Here is an 18,024-nt window from a genome sequence, read left to right as displayed (position 1 = left end):
GCTCCGTGTGGAACTTCCAGCTTTCAGGAACTTAATTCCCCATAGCCGATATTTTGCTTCATTCTGTATGTTTGTAGGTAGTGGGATGCTTGAAATACTTTTTCTCATGCTCCTACACTGAACTAGCTTTTGTTTTATCCTTAACTGGAGCATTGCAGTCATTAGCTTATCAGCTGATAAGCTGCAGTCATTAGCTTATCAGCTGACATCGGTGCCCATACTGGCTTCTGCAGTACCACATACATTTTTCTGATAAAATCTTGGCTGCCATGTCACTGGAAAATACCCATTAAGTTTTCAAGCCAGTTATCCCTTGACTCTATATACATGAACATATAAATCCTCCTGGAAAATGAAACTCCCAGCCATGGCTTTCCCAAGAAAGAGAAAACATTTAAGGACTTTTTATAGCAGGCTCTCCTCCGTGTGCTCACAGTTACTAATTGCGTGATTTATCTTGGGAAGCTTTCATCGAGAAGGCTCCACTCGTGGCAGGGACAGAAAATGTACTTGAGTTGCACTCGGCAGCGCTGGGCGCTCGTGCAGAGGGATATTTGCTGACACGTACCAATGAAACCTATGGTTTTGGCTTTTCTGCAGACAGCTAATCATTCCACTGTTGCATTAAAAAAATAATTTTAATGGGTGCTGTACTTGAGGAAGCACACGTACCCAAACTGTAAGAAAATCATTCTCCTTCAGCTCTCTCTGTGCTACAAGAGCAAAGCAACAGTCACACTAGCTCTAACTCTTACAGATTACTTGCAAACTGCAGATCTTGGTTCAGATTGCGAATTATGTTTGAACTTTATTGCCCGGGCTGTTTGTTACGTATTTATCCTTCCTAGTAAACTTTCTTTTACTTTTATGGAACAATATTGGAGCCCTCCAGTGGCCAAACTAATCATTCTGAGTAATGGTGCTGAAATTCTGCCAGGGAGGTCGATTATTTCTTTCTTCTTTAAAAAAAAAAAAAAAAAAAAAAAGTTGCAATTTTTTTTGTATGCAAAATTTATGTAGAGTTTATTCAAGTCACAGCATCACATGCGAAGAGTAAGGAAAGCTAGGAAAAAGAGTAAGCAGTCTCTTTGCATATCTAGGATGTCCACGTGTTTGTTCTTACATATTTTCAAGGATTTAATGAGTTGATTGTTTAAGTGAATGCAGACAGATGTCATTTTCTGAGAGGATTCGTTTGTGCATATAAAGCAGAGAGCACACGCTTGGAGTAGCATGACAATTCACGTTTCCTTTCCTGGCTGTGCTGGGGCTTTCCATCCGCGTTGCGGCTGCTCTGCTCTCCGGCAAAGCTGCTTTCTGTACACGACATTGTCATTCATGTCAGGGGCTGCAGCAGGTCGAACATTTCAGCCTGAAGGCTCCCTTGTCTGCTGCTCCCACCGGTCCAGGTAGCTTTCTGACTGCGATATCCATTCCGTGTGTGAGATAATGGATTTTATTTATACTGTACGCCCTGGGTGTTGGTATAAAGATTATTTTATGAGTTCTCTTCGTAAAGAATGCCAAAAACTAAGGGCTGTCATGATCTGCGTATGGTAAGAAAGTTACCACGAGTCCTCCTTTTAGATACTGAGCCCCAGCAGTACTCCTTGGGAACCTAAAATCAGTGAGGATGGCCAGTGTTACGCTGAAGTTCTGGGAGGAAGCGAAGGGTGACCAGGGGATAAGGAGAAAGTATGTTCATTTCTTCATCTTTTAATAGGATGAACACAGTCTGATGTTCAGACCGTGTTCAAAGAGCAGTAAACCAGTGCTTGAGGTTGTTATTCCTGCGCCAACTCATCTTTGTTCAGGGGTCACTGGAAATGGTGTTCTATAGCTGCAGCTTTATAAAAACCTGTATTATCACCGGAATGCTTCGGGAGGAGAGCACTCAAAAGCTGCTAGAGAGGGGTTTCTGTTTGTTTGTTGTTCAGTGAAAAGCCTCTAAGTAGATTTTCTTCTGCAGGCACTATAGATTGAAGAACAATGGTACTGGAGCGTTTAGCCCAGCATTCTCCCTGCATCAGCACTCGGGAAGCGGAGTGCAAGAAGAGCAGGCATGGCACCAGCCCTTTCTTTCTGACAGCCACCAGTGCCATGAGCCCAGCTGCAAGCACGTGGCTCTTCAGCCCCTACACAAGTGATAGTTTGTGCTTATTCTTGAATGGTAGGGTGGAAATGAGGAAAAGCTAAGAACCTGAGCTGCAGCAGAAACTTGTTGCTTGCACTGCAGATAGGGGTAGCTTGTGCAAACTTCTCTTGCCATGTAGCTGGAATTCTGAAGCAACTCACGACATCATTTTGCCTCTCATATCTTCTGTGTGAGCTTGAGAATTGCTAGAAGAAAGGGTTGCCCAGCGCAAGTTGACTTTCTGAGGAAGGTGCTGATGAGGTCAGCTGTTCTTGGCTTTTTCAAGACCAATAAACACTAGAAGCACTGTGAAGAGAGCAGTCAGAGAGATAGAGGGAGGCTGACTGACTGCAGAACATGTGCCAAGGATGGGAGCAAGAAGAGGCTGTTGAGTTGTGGGAAGGAACGTTGATGCTCTAAAGTCACTTCGCTTTCTGCAGTCTTAGAGCTGATGTTTGAGATCTGAACTGTGAAAATACAGGAAAAATGTCATGAGAGGAATAAAGATGGCAACGTGCAAAGGAGAAGCTAGTGTTCCCCACCTGCTTAATGCATGGTGCCTTAAAGCCTCCATCACCACAGAGCTGCTGCCATGGGTGCTGGCATTCCACTTGCATTTCTTAGCCTCAGATGAGAGTTTCAGGTGTCTGACGGAGCTGTGGGAAGCAGAGGAGACAAGGAGCTCTACAGCTCTTAGCTCCTCACAGGGCAGCAGCTCTAGAGCAATGCTCTCCCCAGGGCCTCCTGCTTGGACGTCTTTACTAAGAGACTGGGAATACCAGTGTGTGCAGGCTGTCTGGCAGCCCTGCTGTGCTGGGACCAAGTGGCCAGCGGGTACGGAGCTGTGGTTTAGTCAGAAACTTTGTGGCTTGAGCCGCTGCTAGACAGCTGCTGCTTAGGGAGATGGTGTTCCCAAAAAAGGCATCGTGTGTTGCTGCAGGATCTGTCCCCTGCAGCTCTGCAGGGAGCCTTTCACCCAGTTGCGTTCAGAGTCTCGCTGCCTGGCAAGGTTTCCAGGCCTTGTACTGAGAGAACAGCCTTGAGTTGCTTATGTTGCTGTACAGAGACATGGGGAACACTGGAGGGGGGGAAAATATCTGCATATATTTAGGCTCTGGCATGGCAGCCCTCTCTCGTTAGCAGGGAAAGGAGAAGGCTGCCACAACTTTACTGATGAGTCAGGAAAACAAACTACATTTGCAGTGTTGAGTGCTTCTGTGGTTCTGAATTGGAAGTTTGGCAATGCCGGGCAGCTTTGGCTTTGGCAAAATTGAACACAAGAAAACCCACAAGTTACCGCTGTCCCCAGATGTGCTGAGACCATGATCTCCTGTAAATCCTTGCTGCAGCCACCAGGACCCAGAATATTCGAGGTTAGTTCTTGGCCTAGGGTCTTCCACCTGGCAGGGAAAAAAGTCACTCCGGGGCAGCTGTGCATTTTAAAGCTGGCCCTTAATGCAATTCTGAAGTATGCTAATTACCAGGCTTTTGTTTTCATTTGACAGTTTTGAAAAGCTTAGAAGAAAGGAGAAAAAATAAAAGAGTACTGTAAATAGCCCTAGGAAAGACTCAACCTGCTGCCCATGTAATTTTCTTTATAAACAAGCTCTCATACTGAGGGAAGCCTTATCATAAAGCAGACTTGCACAATTCTGTATGCCCGATACCTACTCAATTTTCCATCATTTCTTAAGCGTGCTTGCTCATTGTTGAAGTTGTTACTAAGGTTACTACCGCTGTTATTAAATAAGGAAGAAGTGCTTGCCTGTTCCAAAACTTGTCTGTATTTCCCTGCTATCTGTTTGTCTAATTAAATATAGTTTTCTTTCTCTCCAGACTTTGCTTAGACTGTGCTTAAACCGTTGTGGCTATAATGCCGCTGTTTATCTGCAATTTGAACTCAAGGCCTCTACCCTTATCCTTGCCTCTTTTAAATTGTCCAGAAGCTATTAGGTGTATAGATAACTGAGAACTTGGAGCTACACATCCTTTTTTCCCCTGGCCTTGCACATGCAATTCCATAATTGTAGCCCAAATCATGAAGATTTCAAGTTTTTTCTTAGGCTTAAGTGAGACAAAACTGAAGCCTCTGGAAATGAAAGTGAGGAAAGGACTTCACCCACACAGACGGAGACCTTAATTAAACACAGATGTCAATAGCAGTAGCATGTAGTTAGTGCCCTAATTGTGACTGGGCAAATAATGTTGGTGGCTTGGGGAAGATCCAGTGCAGGCATCTGACTGTGGATGCCCTGCTGCCACTCTTTGAGCAAGTTACGAAGGCTGCCTTTAAGGTCAGTGAAAAGGAACTTAGAAAGCGTGCTTTGTGCTATTCCTACCTCAGCCTGATACTGGGGATATGAATCTTGTCCTTAAGATCAACTCGTTTTTGCCTGCAACTTTCTTACCATTAGTTACCTGCAGGAGTTTGTGGGCACTTTCTGACCTAGTTTTCATTTGTTTGTTTGATTTGTGAATAAGAAAAGAAGCAAAAGTGCTTATTGATCTGAGAAGGTGTGAGACATTTTATATTCCCATTGGGTGGGCACAGGATTTAGGAGACTGGAATTCAATTCATATACAATTTCAGGTTTTCCAAAGGGAAATGCAGAGGTTTAATCTGTGTCTGCATCTGAATGACAAGACACCATTTAAGTGCTAAGTGACGTTTTACATTTCTTTTGACGTAAAAACATTTTTCTGTTATAGATTTAGCCTGATTCTGTTCTCTTGAGATCCAAAGCCACATAGGTCTGGTAGTAGCACTTTATCTGCAGACTGAAAGATTGCAAGTGCCTCGATACTGGCTGGCTCATCACTGCTACAGTGGGTAAAAAGGTGGGAATTAAAAGTCTTTTAAGAAAGACAGTAAGATCAGCTGAAGCCCATTACATGAGTGCACAGCTGGCTTATGGTGCACTTCTATGACTTACCTAACAGCAAACTATAATGTCTTGTGCTTTGTATCTCTAAGGGGTTTAGTAAGGAACTGTAGTGTTCCCAGGGACTGAGGCTTAGCTCTTGTTTACCTAGAGCACCTAACAATAGAAAATGCTCTTTTGTCTTTGTGTGCTTATCTGACACTGTTCAAGGCACCAAGCTCTCAGAGGTGAACAGGACTTAAAATCTAAATATAGTTTGCATATATACTTAGTATGCTGAGATAGCTGAGACAAAACCCCATGCGAATGTTATGGCAGCAGCTATGTGTGCATGTACACACGTGTAAAACATAAGGATTTTCTTTCTTTCTTTCTTTTTTTTTTTTTTTTGGCCAGCAAATTTTTGGGGGGGTGGAAGGAGGAAGTTGTGTACAGTGGGCATGTACAGACATACGCAGCATTACGAGTTGCAGTTCCTTGCCTTGGAGGGCTGCTTTCAAAACAGATTAAAGTATCTGTTGATATGTTGGTGTGTAGCCACAAAGAGCTGGGAATTTGTCCCGTTCAGCACGGCACTGACCACCCCTCTCTTGGTTATCGTTTAGGATTGCAAGGAGGCGCGTTGAGGCCTTATACATCTTCAGGAGTTTCTCTAGCTTTTCCTCCCCTTTCTACAAGTTCAGACTCAGAACAGCGAGGAACTCAGGGAATTTCCCTGCAGACAGGCTGCTGCTGCTCTGCTGGGAGACACTGTCAGGCAAGCTCTGAGCAGAGCTGAGCACCTTTTTGCATAGAGGTACCTGTGTGGCTTAAGATGGTAAGATGTGGTTTCCCCTAAATGACAGGTAACATTTTTTCCAAAAATGTTCGGTGGCAAGATATTCTGGTAATGAGGTACCTGCAAACATAACAGCTTTAGGAGAAGGGCAAAGCAGCAAATAAGGGATGTTTTCACAAGGCTAATAATGGCTGAGGTGTTCAACATCATGTGGCAAGTTATAGCCATCCCTGCGCTCTTCTCCTGTCAGATTGAACACAGGTACCTTTTTTCTTGGTGTCCTTCAGACATCAACAGAAAAGAGAGCTTTAGGCCAGATGACTGCTGGAAAAGCATCTTTTCCCATCTCGCAGCCTATTCCCTGACACTGGACACGCATGTGGATGTGCATTTGCACTGTTAAGGAAGCGAAAGGGGAGCACTGGGAGAAAATGGTCCACATTGCTCACTGGAAGGACACAACTGCCAGGAGCACGTGCTGTACTGCTTGGCCAGGTTTCCCACAGCTGCTGTCTTCCCTGGGCACTCCAGATACTTGCAGGGAGTGAAAAGATTAGCCATATTGCAAACGAATACATCCTTGTTAGGATCTGGCTTCAAGGAAACATGAAGTCAGTGCTTGGGAGCACATATACAAATCAGGTACTCCATGTACGCATTTTGAGACTGGCAATGGGAGCAGTAGAGAGGTTTATGCTCAGGTGGAGGTGGCTGCTATGGAGGAAATAATGAAAACGAGAGCTGAGCAAGGGCCTCAGATGAAGCCATTGGTTGCATAAATCATTCTTTATGTTTTAGGTTGCTTAGGGTGCTGAAGGTGAAGCACATGCTTAACTAGTTTGCTGAATCAGAACCTCAATTTAAAATCTCGTTTCTTCCTCTTTACACTTCTTCAGTAGAGTTAAATGGCACATTTGCAGCTCACTCCACCGAGTAGATCTGGCCTTGGGAGCCCGTGACTGTAATCACTGGGATCTGGGAGACCAGGCGAGTACTTTTCCATTAGTTGTTGTTATTTGCCTGTGTGGGGCTCAAGGTCAGCTTGAAGTGAAGGCTTTGAGGCAGTGAAGAAATAAAGTTTATATGGTTTGCTTGGCCGTACTTAGGGCAAAACTACTATTCACTACAGCCCGGCCTTTAGCCTGTGGCAAATAGCTCTCAAACCGTGCTCAGAGTAATCCAGGACACGTCAAGGGCATCTGGGACAATCCTTTGGCTCTGCTGTCCCAAATCTTCAAGGGTCCTGCAACGTTTTTAACAGTGCTGGCTATAACCTCTATTGAAAGCAAAAGAGACTGTCAATATTTGTTTCACGAGGCTTAGCATCCCTCTCTGAAAAAGTATTGGTGCAGAAGAAATAGTCTTCTAACTGGACCCTTAGCACACAGTGAACTTAACAGGAGCTGAGGCCTTAAGCGCATTGCGTGACTGGGCTATGTAAGAGCACACAGGTTTGTGAAGGAGTCTTACAAAACTGCTGCTGCGTGCAGTCTTTTAAATAGATATGCAAAGGCAAGGCAAACAAGCAGTTCTAGTGCTGCTCTTCTTTCCTAGAGACGGATCAAGCTGATTGTACTGATGAGGGAACTGTTTGGAGGAAGGGGGGAAAAAAAAACACATTCATTTTGGATTTTTCCAGTGCCTTTTCTATGCTAGAATTTTCAGTTGAATTTTGAAGAATTTTGTCTTTTTTTTTCTTTTTTTTTTTTTTAAAGGGCTTTTTGTCTGTTATTATGAGGTCACGATCAGAGCTCGTATCCTGCCAATGCTGTAATGGCAAAGGGAAGCAGGCTGGGTCAGAGTGTGGCTGCTTCTTTGCAGGGCACCAGGACTTTCCTCTCCCAAATGCCCCTTCAGTATGCATGTGAGCTGGCACAAGCACAAGCACACCTCACAGCTTGCCAGGACTTGTGCCCATCCCAGGATGATTTGGAGCGAGATTTCCCCAGGAGACTATTTCTAGTGTCACACAGTAGTTTAAAGAACTAAGGAATAGTGAATGAGTAGCACAAAACCAAATGTATGCAACAATGCTGGTTGGGGTGCTTTGTTGCTTCTTAGCTTAAAATGTGATCTCCGTGCATTTATTTTGTACCCTGATCTGCAGTTCTTCAGATCTGTGTTGCTTTAATGCTCTGCAGCGTCTGCTTTTTATCATCATTCTTCTCCTGTGAAGATACAAAGCAGATTGGGTATGTTTTTGAAGGGTGAAGATTTATCAGCACAGCTCCCAGACAAGTCAATTAGAGCCTGCCTGGCTAATACCTCATAACGCGCCTTGAGAACGTAGCTCCTGCCGTCTGCAAGGGCAGTCACAGGGAGAGCGTGGCTCAGCTGTGCTGCGTGAGGCAGGAGATGGCTCTGCCAGCTAAGGAGTGTAGCACTCAGGCTCTTAGCACCCTCATTAAGACTTCTGCACAAACAGAGGAGTGCTGGCACTTCATACGTGATGAGGTTACAGCTTCGCCTGTGCTTATCCGACTGGACTAAAGCAGGATTACATTGGATGGGCTTGAGGAGGAGCGAGCCATGTAGATCATGCACTCCAGCTGTGTGGCAGTGATGACAGCATCTCATCCATGAAATAATTTGTGCTGTGAAGTCCAGTTAAACTTGCCAATGATTTTGTATTGAGGAAATTAATTGCATCCATTGCCCGTGTTTTACTCAACAGCTTCCCCAGGGACCCTGTGCTCCAAATCTCCTCAAAGCATGCCATTTAGTGACTCTGCATTCATACAGGGAGAGGCAGGAATTAGAAGGGAAAATATTTTCAAGGCAAACTGGACTTGATATACAAGATATGTACTCACAAGTCTGCAAGAAAGATCACAGCTTTTTTCCCGAGCGTTTGTAAGTGTACACGATACCAACTTTGCTGCTCAAATTTTTTATATATATTTCTCCACTGCTTATTGTATATATTCTCCACTCATGCATACTTCATTAGTGAGGCATTCTCCATCCTGTTAATTCCTACAGCAGCAAATGCTTCTTGCGGCTGTAGGATGGGTGGTTTGAAAGAGTGCAGCAAACACGAGAAAAGATGCTTATCTTCTCTGTTTTGCTGTAATTAATGTGTGTAGAGCTAGAAGTCCTCTTTTATCCCACAGTGTGAGCAGTGGAAACACAAAACCGCTGCAGAGTTGAGTCCTGGGGAAGAGGTAGACCTCTCTCTCGCCTCTATAGGAATGTCCCTTTCCCTCCTCTGGCAGTGCTGAGGGAAGCACATCCCTCAGGTGGTCAGAGTCACAGCGTTTGCCTGCTTTGACTTCACCAGTGCTGCCAGCGCTTTGCCCTCTTGCAGTGCCTTTTTTGCTGCTGTTCTTCCCTGGGCTCCATTTGACCTCACAGCGTGATCCTGCTGCTGGCTGGGCGAGCAGCTTCAGTGAGGATCTGCACGCTGCTAGCTCTGCATCCAGCTGCTGCTCAAAACACTAACCCCTCCTGTCCAATGGACCCAGCTAAACTGATCATTTTCCTTACTGCTAGCTCCTGCTTGACGTCCTGAGCTTGTTTTACTCCTTGCTGTTAACACACGTGGTGTGTTCTTCAGATAGCTGCCTGCAAAAACAAGGCCGATGGTAGTCTCCAGCAGACATGAGCTGCTCGGATAACAGGCAGCAGTTTAACCTCATTCTTTCAGCAGAGGTTACTCAGTGAACCTGCAGAGGTTACTGTGGAGATTGGCAGAGCAAGACTTTTACCAACTTCAAACAGATTTCACGATGAGAGTTTCCTCTGTATTTGCGATGCTTCAGTGGCCTGCAGGGCAACAAAGCTGGTGAAAGGTTTGGAGCACAAGTCGTACGATGAGGGAACTGGCACTGTTGAGTCCAGAGCAGAGGGGAGACCTTATTGCTCTCTACAACTGCATGAAACGAGGCTGTAGCAAAGCGGGGATCGGCTTCTTCTCCTGCGCAGCAGCGACAGGATGAGAAGTAATGGCCCCCAGTTGTGCCAGTTTAGATAGTAGGAACAAAAAGTTTTCAGAAAGAGTGGTCAGGTACTCGCACAGGCTGCCTAGGGAGATGGTGAAGTCACCGTCCCTGGAGGTGTTCAAGAAGCATGGAGATGTGGCACTGAGGGACATGGTTAATGAGTATGGTGGGGATTGGTTGACGATTGGACTCGCTGATCTTAGAAGTCTTTTTCCAACCTTAACGATTCTATGAGTCTTTAAGAACTGGGCAGACAGGCCCAGCATGGCGGAGTGCAGTGTGTGCTTTAAGTGAGCAGTTGGAATCCCTAATCAATTTGCTGTGTCAGGCTTCATCCTGTAAGTATGCATCATTGGTGTGGTGCATGCAGCAGCGTGAGGAAGCTCAGATAGTGGGGATGGTTTGGTGCACAAAGTATTTTCACCTGTTCGAAGCAGCCTCCTGTCCCTGGGCTCTGCCTGACCACTTGTCTGATCTCAGTTCTTGTTTTTGAACACCTTTCTTGCTCTCACCTCATCTCTGTGTGACAGCTGTGCAGCATGAGGCTGCTGCGGTGCTGAAAGACCTCATAAACTGGTCACAAGATGTGGTTTTTGCTGCCTTTTTGCACTGTTGGCCTGTTAATGGCGATCTCTGAGGCAGTCCAGCAAGGACACAGATGTCCAAGAGACGTGGAATCCTTTCAAATGTTGGAGCTGAATTGGTGGCGATAGTAATTATTCCCCGTCGAGCTCAGATGAGGTTGTTATGCCTGTTGCACCTTGGCTTAGGTGATCTGTGGGGTCCAGTCATGTTGAGCAGAGCCACTTGACACAACCGCTGTGACACGTGCCGAGCATTTGGGCACAGTGCAAAAAGCTGGGGAGTGAACTCGCTGCAGCGTGTCTGCAGGCTGTGAGCCCCTGTGCCTGCAGGCTGTCGTGTCATCTGGCCATCAGCTGCAAGCAGAGCTGCGTTAGGCAGTGTGAGAGGTGCTCCGCTTCCACAGGCAGGAAGAGGATTTAGTCTGTGCCTTTTTCTTTTTCTTTTAAATTTTTGAAAGAGCAATAAAAGAACTAAGCAGCCGCCGTCCTGGTCACTCCCCATACATAATTGAAATAGCTGCCCGCTGAAGTCAGCATAAGCAGGGGGGATGGGGCCGGGTAAGTGGCTCTGACTGTTGCTATAACAACAGCACCTTGGTCTAATTTCTTTTGAAAAATGAATTGCTGCTAGTGGGATGAAGCGAAGCAGCTTCTCCCGGCAGATGAAAGCCCTGCCAACAGCCTCGGTGCTGTGTTGTTTATGTGCCGGGTGTGCTGTGGCATGTCCGAGCAGCCCTGCTGAAGATTTCAGGGCAGTTGAGTTCAGCTGGGCCAGGTCCTCGTGCGGCTGTGTGTTGGCGTGCACAGCTCCTGTCCTCCTCTGCCCCCCACTAGAGTCCTTAAGAAGTCAGCCCACTGAAGTTTGACCTTTTCCTGCTCCGCGACAAGAGTTTCTCCAAAGGCATGTAAATAACAGCAAGTCCTGCTTCACCCTGCTTTCTGCTTTGAAATGCAATTCCATCGGCCAAATATTTTGCGTAAATAAAGGTAAAAGCCTATGAACCTGGCAAGGATTTTATTTTTGTTTTATTTTATGCATCAAGAGTTTTCTGCTCGAAGATATAAATCTCTACTCTGAGGCTAATGTCTTCATGAAGCACGCTGTAAATCACATGCACAAGCTAGGCACTACTTCTTAGAAGGAAGTGGAAGGCACTTTGCAGGAGAATATTTGACTTCAGGCTTTGTTTTTATGGAGAGAAGGTGAGGTGCTGGAGTTCTACTCCAAGTCACTGTGCAATCCTAATGCAGTAAGCTGCTGGCCTGTCCGTGGTCAGTGCACAACACTCAAGCTATCCACTAGTTTACACGGTGATTGAGAATTAGATCAGGATATGAGAACAACTACTTGCACTGAAATAAATTAAGGATATTTATGTGTCGTATCTAAAAAAGATGCATCTATTTTTGCAGCCCCGGTGCCCTCCTAAATACTGGAGTAAGATGCTTTGCCACCCATGAAGTTGGTATGCAGCAGGTTCCTTTCCAATAAACCTTTGTGTTATGTTTCTTTCCACCTACAGTTGTTCAGTGAGCAAACGAACAACATATAGAGAATAGACTGTTCTATTGACTCTTAGTCCCCCACACCCAAAAATGTCTGAGGGAGAATAATTTGGAGCTAGAGACTTAGAATAGGCTTTGGGGCGTTTGGGTTTTTTTTTGTTTGCAGCAAGGCAAGATCTTTGTACAGCTGATTTTGATGGAAAATAGTTTCCATCTTAAATCTGCTTTTTGTTGTAATACATAATAAACAAAGATATTGATATTTATATACTGGCCTTGCTTTACTTTCACTGAAGTCCTTGTATATTTGTACAGGGGGGCATCCAAGTTTTTCAGCATGACTGCATCTCTAGGAGCTGGTATTTTTAGGGTTGGTTATTTGCCTGTGGATAGTTTTGATTCTCTTGGTAAATATTCATGTACAAATAAGGGGATGGATCCAGGATAAATTACTGAAAGATGTAAAATGTGAAATGTTATCGCTCCGACCCCCTGTTCCATAAGGGATGCCTGCAAAGTGCTGTGAAACGTATGGAATCAGCTTTGTTTTATTTCTCAGACGATGACCGCTCGTACTACTCTCTGACTTGGTATGAAAACAAATTAAGGTCTGTCTTTCTTACATGGCCTTCTCTTCATCACTAGAAGCATGCCAGTGGCCGTTCTTACTGCAAGTCAGTATTTTGCTAACATGGTCTTAGAGCAAAGGGAAAACTGGCTTGCTTGAAGACTCTAGCCATAGTGACACCGGATAAATGCAGTGATGTTCAGCTTAATGCAGGATTTTAGGGCAGGGAGGCAGCGGGTGAGAGCCACGTAGCGTCCCTGTCGTGTGCAGTTTGTGCCCTGTGCTGTGCTCCCAACGGCCTGCACAGGGCTGGGAGAAAGGCTGCTCTCTCCGAGCTGCTCCCTCTGAGTGGGGATGAGAGATGAGTTTGCTTGCCTGTTTTGCTTTGCACTCGTGATGAAAGAGGAGCCTGCCCCTCGGCATGGGAGATCTAAGTGGGGTCTGCCGTGTGGGAAGAAACAAGGTTCGGGACCTCAAGTTTAGAGCAGGGATGGCAGCTCAGTGGCTGAGATTTTCATACCAGTAAAAGTACTTTAAAAATATGATAAAATCTTCCTTTTTCTTTTTTTGTCATCTTCTATTGTTCTAGTATCAAGGACGCAAGTGTGTCCTGAAGGAGTTCTCTAGAGCTGTGATCTCTTTGCTTCCTCCCCTCCCCACTATTGTTTTTGCAGGAGTTAAAGAAGGCTGCTTTTTTTAGCCTGGTACACAGAGCAGAGAACTTGATGTTTGATTGTGGTAGGAGGGGATTGTACTCCATAACACTGCTTTACTCTTCTTTTCTTTGATGTTTGATTGTGGTAGGAGGGGATTGTACTCCATAACACTGCTTTACTCTTCTTTTTTTAACGTAAAATAAAACTTATATGACTAAGTTATTATTTATAATATTCTCATAGCTATTTTGGTTGCTTTCCTGGACTTTTCCTGTTATCATTTCTGTTAGTTATTTGTCTTTTATGTTACCCCCTACCACATACAGTATTTCCTTTTCTTTCTTTGTGTGTGTGTGATATGATTGGGTTAGCATTGTGCAAAATACGTGCTATTTTTTGGAGTGGGGTTTTTTTTTCCTCATTTAAAACTGATTCTTAATACGTTTCACAGCCAAAGAACAGAGTGCTATTCAAATTAAGCTACGTTAATTAATATTTTCAGATTTTGTGTGTGTGTGTGTGTGTCAACAGCACATTTCAATACAAATAGTCAATCAGTTGCATTGCAGATATTTTTTTTCAAAAACTTGGAGAAACTTTAAAAAAAAATGTTTTTCAGAATAAATAGTAAATTTTAGTGATTCAGTTTTTGAAAATGGAATGGGAGGCTCCTTAAGGGAGTCAAACTATCAGATGATGCTGCTTAGTATTTTGTAAAAACATAAGTTTCATCGCTGCGTTAGGCACCAACAAGTTGGAATATTCAGTCTGTTCTGTAAAATTCAGGTAGTCTGGGGAGTTCAGGCAAGTTTTACAGAGCTGTTTCTGGACCTGTGGACCTGTGCTCTCCTATTCAGGGCAGTGGGTGTTTTGGTTTTTTGCAGTTGTTGTTTTGAGGAGTTGGTTGGTTTGTTTTAGACAGTCTTAGACCTATTTTTAGACGTCTTTAAACCTACTGTTCAAGGCATAAGAATGAAATCAAGGAAGCTTCCTAATCGTTTTTTAAAACCTACGGTCACTGGTCAGCTTGGTAACAAGTGTCTGTCACAAGGCTCATCAGCACTTTGTCTCTGCAACTGGTCAACGTTGTTTTTTTTTTCTCTTGTTTTCCCTTAAGCTTCAAGAGACTGTCAAAAGGAAGTTGGAAGGCGCACGATCACCTCTGAATGGAGAGCAGCAGAATGGAGTTTGCGATGGCAGCTTTTCTCCAACCAGCAAGCGGATACGGAAAGATGTACCAGGCATCGAGGCGATCAACAGCTTGCCCAATAACTTGCCTTTGCCTGCCGTTTCTCCTCTTCACCAGCTTGACATGAAAGCATCCTTGCCCCTGCAGAACAGTGGAACTCATGGCAGTGGGCTAGAGGACTTGGGTAAAAATGGTGGGCTTTCAGAGATAAAGCTCCCTGTTAATGGGTGCAGTGAGTTAGATGATGGTTTCAATGTCCTGCAGAACAAGGAACTAAAGCAAGAGCCTTTGGACGATCCTACCTGCATAGACACTTCGGAGACATCCCTTTCAAATCAGAACAAACTCTTCTCAGACATCAATCTGAACGATCAAGAGTGGCAGGAGCTAATAGATGAACTAGCAAACACCGTTCCGGAAGATGACATACAAGATTTGTTCAATGAAGACTTCGAAGAGAAGAAAGAGCCAGACCTTACGAGGCCTGCCGCAGAGACTCAAGAGAGTGCAAGCGTCAAAAGCGATCCATCTCATTCCCCATTTGCTCATGTTCCATTAGGATCTCCCCAGGTGAGGCCGTCTTCCTCTGGTCCTCCGTTCTCAAATGTTTCCACAGCCTCTAGCGTGACTTCTGTATCCAGTGCTCCACCAGCTCCAATCCCTGCAGGCTCACCAGCAAACTGTGTTGTTCAGTCGCCTCAGACTCCCAACCAGGCCCATACTCCAGGCCAAACTCAGACACGATCTGGAAACGGGTATCTTATGAACCCAGCAGCAGCAGCAGTGGCGGGATCAGGGCCTGGACCGGTGAATCTACCGAGTGCTGACTTGTCTCCAGCTGAACAGCTCAAGCAAATGGCCGCACAGCAGCAGCAAAGAGCTAAGCTCATGCAACAGAAGCAGCAGCAGCATCCAAATCAAGCCTCAAGCTGGTCGCCTGTGGGCCCTCCATCTAGTCCGTACGGAGGGCCTTTCAGTGCAGAGAAACCAAATAGTCCAATGATGTATCCCCAAGCCTTTAACAACCAAAACCCAATAGTGCCTCCTATGGCAAACAATCCACAGAAGACCACAATGAATAACTACCTCCCTCAGAATCACATGAATATGATCAATCAGCAGCCAAATAACCTGGGCACAAACTCTTTAAGCAAACAGCCTAATATGCTTTCTTATGGCAACACCAAACCTCTGACCCACTTCAGTGCTGAGCTGAGCCAGAGGATGACCCCACCAATGGCAAATCCCAGCAAGAACCCCATGATGCCGTACATACAGCAGCAGCAGTCCCAGCAGCCACAGATGCAAGCTCAGATGGGACACCTGAGTGAGGAACAGAAACGCATGCTCATCATGAAGCAGAAAGGAATGATGAACCAGCCCATGGCATATGCAACACTTCCTTCCCTTGGTCAGGTAAGTGCAACGATGCAATATGCAGGCAACCAGAAAGAGATTTAATAACTCTTTGTATGGTCTCCTCCTACTTTTTTTTTTTTTTTCTGGAAAGTACGGAATGTCATTGCAGATGCTTTTTGGGTTTTTCGTGTGACATTGGAGCTTGATCGTTTTATGAAATAACTGAAATTATGTTGCGTTATGTTTAAGATATGTTGTTAAATGACTGTTTTTCTGAACCAGCATCTTCCCTGTTCTGCTGATGAGTGCATAGGGCCGCTCTGTAAAGCTTTGGTTCTGAAGTTATTGCTCCTTGGAGAGTTTGTTTCATTTTCTCGTAATATAAAACTTGATGCTTTTAGATCCCAAACCTCTGTATGGCTTAATTTCCACAGTGTAATTAGCATTATAACAGAAAGATGGAGCGATTGGCTCGTGCTCTTGGGCTGAACACATCTGACATTTTGGCTCAGGGAGTGAAGACATTTTGAGTGCTGAATATCTTTGATTTCCATTGGAAAAAGTAAACATAACTGAATGGTTTTAGCGGTGCTTGAACCATGCCTGATGAGATGGTTTACACCAGGACTTTCAAGAAGTCTTCGGCAGTCTTAAACATTATAATGTTGGGAATCTGTAGAGTCTTCTGACTCACTTTCAGCAAGAGGCTAAAGCTGTGTTGGCTTGAGTGACTTGGCATCAGTCTTACTTGTATTCCAGGCTAACCGCCGGTGTGGCAGATGCCAGGCTTGGGGAATGCTTTGGAATTAATTAATAACTGAGTATTGGCTGTAGTAATGACAAACAGCCCTGTCACCACCTAGCTCAGCTGAGTGTTCTTACTTGAGTAGGCTCTGTAAATGTCTGCACAGTGGCGTAATGGAGAGGCTTGAGAATAAATCTTCAGAATGCTGTTATAAGGGATTTAAAAATAATTAAAGATAACACTGAGTTTACAAAGTAGGTGATGCTTTCATGGAAGCTGTGCCACCAAAACACATCAAGATTTGTGATATAATAGTACACGGATAGAGTTGTTGGTTGATAGTTTTGTGTAACAGTGTTTTACCACATGAGCTGTTTCCATGTCACCTGCAAGGAGCGCTTCCTTCTAAGCATGGATAACTGTGATGCTGTAATGCATGTAGAAATCCCTCCAAAATTGTCATTTCTGCAGCCTGTGGTGTTTGGAGATCTACCAATAGGAGGAGCAGGAGGTTTGCCAGGTCAGAGTGCATTACATACTATTTAAAGTGAATTGCAAAACAAAAAGAAATGTTCGTCTGCCTCCTGTTTATGATTCAGCTTGTATGGTGACAGCTCAAAGGTTTGTTTTTGTGTTTAGTTCTGCTTGCCTACTGCATTAGAAATTGCCAGTCTAAAGCTGCTTCCTTTCGTGAAGACTTTATCTAGAGCAGTGCTGTGACAATGACCCAAAACTCAGACTGCAGTCAGAGATACAGGTTTGTCAGGTTGTAATTGAGAGGCGTGTAATGTTTGGTCAGGCTGTCAAACGTTTAAAGTTTTGTTTTCATCTGTTGGCGTCAAACACTGACCAAAAAACTGAGAGGAAAAACTGCCTATGTGAAAGAGTTAATGTCATCTCCTGCATTTCCTAAGTTGAGAAGTTCATGTTATTATCTCTCTGCAGTTGTCCTGTATGAGCAGGAAGTCAAGATTTCATATATCTAATCTCACTCAGTTCCTTTTATAATATAAGAAAAACGAGATATTTGTTTAAACCTAGACATTCTTCCAAAACCAAGACCAGATATTAAGTCACTTCTGTATTTTACAAAGAAAAAATCTAAGGCAAATCTGTATTTTATTATATAAAACTCACTTGCCTACCCAGAAGGGATTTTGTTTCGTGAGGAAGGCTGGAAGAATAGATTTCTATATGTAATGTATTTTTTCATTCCTTCTCTTCCTGCTTCCCTAAAAAGCATTTTTCTGTGGAAGACTGGAAAGCTTTATTACTGTGAAATGTGCTTGGTAGAAATGGATTGTTTTTGCAAAGATGGTAAAATGATCTGTTGATATTGTTGAGTTGAACGCAGGCTGATGCAGATGATCTGATTCTAATACTTACTGCAGGATGCAGACAGTCAGAGTTGCCAGATCATCTGCGGAAAATAAGGAGATTGCACTCTTCACTTTGCAACATTTCTGAGTGCAAGGGCAACGTACCTTTCAGTGAGCTTGTAGTTTCTACCTTCACGGCAGTTTCGGTCTTTGACACAGAATTGTAAAAGTGTGTGCGTTTGTTATAAATAATCATGAGGATTTAACAAATGCTATTTGAAGGGAAAGAGAGTTCTAGCTATTGTATGACATGGCTGGCAGTGACCATATGTTTCTGTCAGGTGACTGCTGTCGGGGGAATGA

General features: G+C 44.4%; 1 protein-coding gene across 1 annotated transcript in view; it reads left to right on the top strand.

Moving 5' to 3' along the window:
- MAML3 (mastermind like transcriptional coactivator 3) overlaps nucleotides 1–18,024 on the top strand; it is a gene marked incomplete at both ends in the record, with an annotated part of 196,798 nt that overhangs the window by 109,698 nt on the left and 69,076 nt on the right. The window contains one exon of the mRNA XM_079534740.1: nucleotides 14,167–15,654. Coding sequence (XP_079390866.1) covers nucleotides 14,167–15,654 — 1,488 coding nt within the window. The remainder of the gene's footprint in view (nucleotides 1–14,166; nucleotides 15,655–18,024) is intronic.

This window comes from Tetrao urogallus (genome assembly GCF_951394365.1).
Source record: "Tetrao urogallus genome assembly, chromosome: 4".
NCBI classification, from domain to species: domain Eukaryota; kingdom Metazoa; phylum Chordata; class Aves; order Galliformes; family Phasianidae; genus Tetrao; species Tetrao urogallus.
This window is presented reverse-complemented; position numbering and strand designations above follow the sequence as displayed.